General features: G+C 35.9%; 1 protein-coding gene across 1 annotated transcript; it reads right to left on the bottom strand.

Annotated features, from left to right (window-relative positions):
• Positions 1-4,427: 4,427 nt before the first annotated feature.
• On the bottom strand, positions 4,428-6,101 carry RNF7 (ring finger protein 7; the record flags this gene model as incomplete). Its single annotated transcript, XM_010020751.1, has 2 exons — positions 4,428-4,546; positions 6,007-6,101. Coding segments are annotated over 2 exons (214 nt in total), but the record flags the coding sequence as incomplete, so codon positions are not given.
• Positions 6,102-6,711: the final 610 nt, after the last annotated feature.

Genomic DNA, 6,711 nt, shown 5'->3' with positions numbered 1-6,711 from the left:
TAAATACCTCTGAAGGATTTTCACTAAGTACTTTTAGGTGCATGCACCATTTGTGGAAAGTGACTGGGTAAGAGGTTTCTCTGTAAGGAGCTTTGAGTTTGCTATGTATAGCTAAGGGATGACATCCTAGGCAAACCTTCTCACTGGCAGCACCAAATGCATGCAGTTCAGCTGATGCTTTTTATAATGGGCCCTGATAACCTTTTTATGCACCAAAATACCCTCTACATGCACTGTCCCTGGCTACTGAGAACATGCAGATTCCTGTCTGCAATATGTGCACACTCCAAACTTAGTGGCACACTGGCTGCAGTTTACAGTACAGTCTTGTACCAACTTTGCTTAATACACAGAACACCAATGTACTCAGAATTAAATTTAAGTCTGGATATGATTTCATAAAAAGCTTTTATCACATATCTGCCATGTCTGAAACAGAAGTGGACATAGACGAAGACAGAATCATAGAATGGTTTGGGTTGGAAGGGACCTTAAAGATCATCTAGTTCCAATACCCTTCCATAGGCAGAGACATCATGAAGCACTGAACATGACACACTGAACTTTTAAATTATCACACAATTCACTGCTTTGAGCATCCATGCTTCCACAACTCAAGCTATACTCAACATCTATGACTCTGAGCTCCACAGACACCTTGTGCAAACCTTGATGCCTCATGTGGCTCTGTCTGAGCGGATTACAAGTAGAGGCTAAGACCTGCTGCTCGTCTAAAAATAATGATCCCTATATACAAACCAAAATATAGTTCTGACTTCATCTCCTACCCACAGAAAAAAGAACACTTCAAATGCTCAGCCAAATCTTGTCAAGACACTGCCAGATGTTATTGTGGCCTCAGTTTATTTTCCCTGCTGAGCTCTACGACAGTAAGTGGCAGGCAGCAACAGTGTATGGCCGAGGTGGCATCAACAAAAGAACAAAGCCGATTATAATCAAGTGAAGGCAAATTGCACCTGACTTCCAAGAAGCTTGTGCCCCCTTTTTTTCCCCAAAAGAAAAATCATGTGTTGCACTTACTAGGTTAAGCCCCCTCCTGCCATGTGTCATGCAATTTGGCTGCTAAAACTTTCTTTAGATATAAGGAAGGTATTATGGCATCAGGAAAAGCAGTTTCATGATTCTTCCAGTAGCAATGGGGTCAAGCTACACTCCTGAGGTCAAGGTCAAGCTCCCTTTTCTCTTTTTTTCACTCTTAGAGCAAGCTGAAGAGCTGAATCACAAATGCTAACATTAGGAGTAACAACAGGCACTTCTAAGACTCCCGACAGTAAATGCTAAGCCCTTCTTTGCTGTTTTTTGTCCCTCTATTACTATGTATTTTGTTTTTCCATGCTTAATCCTGTCTGCATTGAATCCACATGACATAAAACTTATGCGTATTTTCTATAAAACTACATTAGCAGTGTGCTTTTCTAGCTGTGACTGGGAGGGCCATCCATCACAAACTGCTACGTGTGCACGAGAACGCGGTGTACTCTAAAGCAGAGTACTTCAAAGTCTCGCTGGTACAGCAGTCGCTAATTCTACCAAGTGAATGCAAGCATGGGGCAGGGGATTACAAAAGGGCTAAATAATGCAGCCAGCACGAGCAGAAAAAGCAAAACTGGAAAATGTCAAAGAAAGAACTGTGGAATTTTTCTGGTGATTTTCCTGACAAAGGTGCCTACAGCAACATATTCCTGTAACATCCTGGTTACAGAAAAGCAGGAAACAAAAATCCAGCAAGGCCTATTTTGCATTTAACAAGAATGCCACCACAGCTCGAACAGAAGCAGTACAAATGACTGGTAGTTTGGGGGACCTGAGGGTGAACTCAAGCTTACACCAGCTACTGATATATTCTTGTCTAAGCAAATCAAGAAAACACCTGATGTTTATGGTATCTGTGTAAGAAAGGCACATTCACAGCTCCGAAAATCATTCTGCTCTGTTAATGAGGATCTTTCCCAATTTGTATGGAACATAACCTTTCTCTAAAAGAACCTAACTTCATAAAAAGCAAAGTGACACAATATGATCTCTGGATGCATATTCATTACTCCAGTCACATTTGAGAGAAGACTCTAGCAAGATACGCTGAATTATCCAAATCTGCCCATCAATTATTAAAAAATGGAGAAAAGCAGATAAGCATTAAATCTATCAATTGATAATGGCTATTTAAGTTCGTGTTACCTACTCATAAACCAGCATGCTTGGGTGAGAAGCAAAACTGATCTGTTTTGCATGTACATGAGGCAAACAAATTCAGGACTAAAAATGGTACTTAGTAAGAACTACACTAATGGAATGTCAGAGTAAGCTTTGGAACGGAATAAAATTTCTCTGGTGCAGAGCTCGTAGAAAGACTGGGACTTAAGCTAATCTCAGAGAAAATATGCAGGACTTAAAATCTATTATCTTCTATTCTAGGTGAACCTCTAGTTACTGATCAAAAAGATACTTAAAAATACACAACTATCAGCTGCTTTGATTTCAACATTTACTTTCCTCATCTTTGTTGACACCTATTTGAGCCGACACTTTGGAAAGCTTTTCTACAGTTATTAGCTGCTCTGGTAATGCACACGACCTGAACAGAAAACAGAGTGAAAATTACTTTGATACTTTCCATATTCACCTACAAACCAAAGCAAAATGAAGAAATAAGCCCTCTGATGGGACCAGATGGAATTAACAGAGGTTAGAAGATGGAGCCTGGGACCATTCTGGCACAGGAAATAGGTGGTAAATAGATATAGTTTCACTTTGATAGATAAAAAGTAGTTCCACATCCAACCAGATTTTTTCAGTCATTTTAGGAAGAATCATTTTACACAAACACAAATACTCCACAACAACAGAGGTGCTTCAGGCACTTCTAACCTATTTTACAGTTGTTTTCAATGACAGACGTCATCTGGGATAATAACAACCAATGTGATACACTGTAACAGTGACAGAGAATATTCTTTGATCTCAGTTTGTAATGAGACAAAAGTTATATTTAAAAAAATCGAAACATTTGAAAAACAAGATTACAAGTATTGAACAAAACCACAGTAAACTCTGCATGTATGCTTGATGACACAGATTGCCATTGGAACTAGTTTATACAGAGAAGATAAACCTCTTCAAATAAAAAGAACTAGATAGAAATACATCTGCTGAGAAATGCATTATGTATTTAACATGAACATTTTTAAGTAAACATGAAATATATATAATATTTGTTCAATTTCACCCAGGTTTATTATCCATTTTATTAAGCCTGAATTTGTTACAGATTTAAAGCAGTAATTCAACCTACTACATATATTTAAAAAAAATAATCCCAGAGCATATGTTCAGATTAATAGTAATTACTTTGGATATTTAGGGAAAAGACAAAGTCAGAGGCAAGCATATTAATATTTACAAGAAAAAAAACACACGATTTATATATATATATATAAAAGATATATTGAGGATTTCCACAAAAATGACACAATGCTTTCTCCCACTTCCAAAACACTGTAAAGTGATGATAAATTTATATTAACTGAATTTTCATGAAAATACAGTTTAACATTTTCCCCTAGATTTAATTAGTACCTGCTTTTCTTGGGATTATTAAATTACCAGTGTTGTTGGCTTTCTATATTAGTCAGCTAACCAGCAGGATTGTTTACGCCCCCAGTTAACTGCTATCAAATACACATCTTTGTACCAAAAGTCTCTGGATTAAATATATGTCTCCATTATCTTATCAGAAATATAAATTAAAGAATTATGAATGGGGTTAAATTTTTATGCTATGGTTGTATAAATCATGTATAGAATATAATACAGCAACGGACACATTCAAGAAAACAAAATTTTCTGAAGTCATAAAGAAAATCTAAATTAGAAATGTTTAGTATAGTGTGATAGAAAAAGCATATAGCAAATGTTTTACACACTATTTAGATTAAAAACCAGAACACTTTCTAAAAAAACCACCTCACTGACTGTTTTTGTATACAATATTATTTAGAAAACAGTTTCTTTATCCTGACAGGAAACTATGCAGCGTATCAGACTTACAGGTAAGGTTGCCCTTGCAAATTTATTCATTTACCTACACAAAAACATTAAATAAACTGTATTTAGGGTATAATATGCACCACCACACTTCTATGCTCTGATACAGTTAACACTCAAACCATAACAGATACATTTGTTAACGTAGTGTCTCTTGGTTTATTGTGGAAATATCTGCAGTAAGACTGACCATTGCCTCCTCATACAGCAAAGAGCACACAACAAAACCACCCCCATCTTCTAGCAGATAAAACTAAATAAATCATGCCATGATTGACATGTTCCATTCTTCCGTATGAGCATAAGGTGTAAGACATACACTACTTCAACAAGTTTGATAGGAAAAAAAACTTCCAGTGTTTTTATTTGCCTATTCTTTGGACTACCCAGTCCTGCTGGCAGAGGGGACAGCGATTATTCTGTTTCACCCACAGGGACATGCAGCAATTGTGGAAGGAATGATTGCATTCTCCCCAAACCACTGAAAAAGAAGAAAGAACATGTTCCAGTCACACTCAGCTGTCCTACTACAAGGTCCAAACTATCATTCTCAGATGTTTATAACCACTGCAAGCTGTAGAGACAAAACGGGTCATCACTGATTTATCCACGGAGACTGGATTATTACGGTCATTTGGACAGTAGCCAGTTCTCTATCTATCATCAATCCTTTTACTTATTTCCAATTACCAACAAAGAAATGCATATATTCTCCCTTTCTTGTAGAAACTGACACAGTTTTGTGAATGTATAAACACATTTATCAGTTCTGCCCAGGAAGTAAGTGCAACTATCCAAGTTCTTCACTTTATCTTCCCCAGTACCAAACTATAGCCAAGGCACTACTATCATGAAAGAGCATATCACCAAATTCTGATCTGAAATGCCGTGTTTGAACTTAAATGTATAATATCAAGTAAGCACATTTGATACAACATATAGCCTCAAAATGGGATCTTAGACCAGAAGTTATTCACAGGCTACAACTGTTTCAACACAACAAAAAGAGTCCATCTACTCCTGATCAGTATTAGTTACCTTGCTTTTTTCCCCTTATTAATTCACATTCTCCTTATTACAATACAAGGGTACTAATCAAATGAGTGTTGTAAATTATGTTTTGAGTTTGTTTTCCTCTCTATCTTAAATAGGACACTCAGCAAGCCAATTAAGATCTGGAACAGCAAATTCCTGTTCTCATTAAAACAATCATCAACACCAACACTGGATTAAGTTTGAGAGAATATACTTCAAAACAGAAAGAACAAACACACAGAAAGCTTCACCACTGGTTTAAAAGTTGACTTAGAGATTTAAAGCAAAGTGAGACAATTTTCACTGTTTTAGATTTAAATATATCAGAATGAAGATTTGCTTTTGCATATATCGGTATGCAACAGAAAGTATGTTTATGGTTAAACAGCATTACAGAAAACTCAAGTAATTCCACTTTTCAAAATGAAAAATGAACAAACAAGCAATTGTCTCCACTATGTCTGAATTAAGCCAGGGAAAAATACCACTTCCTAACCCAGACACATTTATTTCAGAACAGAGAATTTTTATTGGTATTACCATTGTGTCTTCTGGCATGCATCTCAGAAGAAAAAAAAAAAATAGCCCGTTCCTACCCACTTCGAAAGTGTACATTATGATCTCTTCAACTATGCTCAGGGTGAGAGAAACTTAAACTTCTCAGTTGTGTATATGTTGACTGCAAATTTAAAGTTTTGTTCTACTGCATGCCTGACATTAAAACTAATTTTATTAGTGCTCAAAAATAAAGCATAAAGTATTACTAATGTAAAAACATGACACGATGTAGAATGAAACACATTTACTTTTGAGCATTAATAAAATCAGTATTCCCTTCGAACTTTAAAATGCTCCCTACTGAGAGAAGCTTCAATTGAAAAACAAGCGAATGAAATCACTACATACCAACACAATCTTCTTGTTTGTTTTCAGCTTGACATCTAAGACAGGCATCTAAAAGTAAACAAGAACAAGACTCAATTTGATTCTCAAGATTCCATCTTAAGAATAGGTTTGTCAGAGGAAAATAAAAATTCTAAAACCAATTTACAATGGTAAAAATCCCAAGTTTGATGCCTAGTTCAGCCTTTTAACATTAAATAACCCTCTAAATTTTAAAACAGGATACATGACATAGAAATATATATCTGAGAGAGATCAGAAGGACTGTAAACTGTCCAGCAAGTTTTGTTTATTTTCCATGGCTTTGGTATTTTCATAACTTTTGCTGAAAAAAAGAAAACCTTCTCCATTTTGTAGATACAACAAGCAGCAGATCCGTGCCAAGGCACTCAGGCATATTAAGACCAGAGCAAGCACAAAGCCAAACCCTAATTACAGGACTTTGTTTTCCAGATGTCAGCATCTCCTTTTAAGGAAATCATTCACAAATTTTAATTTTATTTTTTTTTTTAAGCTGTACATCTCTCACCATTACCCCCACCTCCTGCTGCTTTTCATATAGTGGGTTTCCTTAGTAAGTACCCCCCCACAATTTTCACAAGAATCACATACACATGAAAACATACTGGTTAATTTAATAATATAAATCCTAGAATCATAAACAAACAGATAAACACGGAACAGTATCTAATTAAAAATATTTATCAT

This window comes from Nestor notabilis, unplaced genomic scaffold (genome assembly GCF_000696875.1).
Source record: "Nestor notabilis isolate BGI_N333 unplaced genomic scaffold, ASM69687v1 scaffold36128, whole genome shotgun sequence".
In the NCBI taxonomy this organism is placed as follows: Eukaryota; Metazoa; Chordata; class Aves; order Psittaciformes; family Psittacidae; genus Nestor; species Nestor notabilis.
This window is presented reverse-complemented; position numbering and strand designations above follow the sequence as displayed.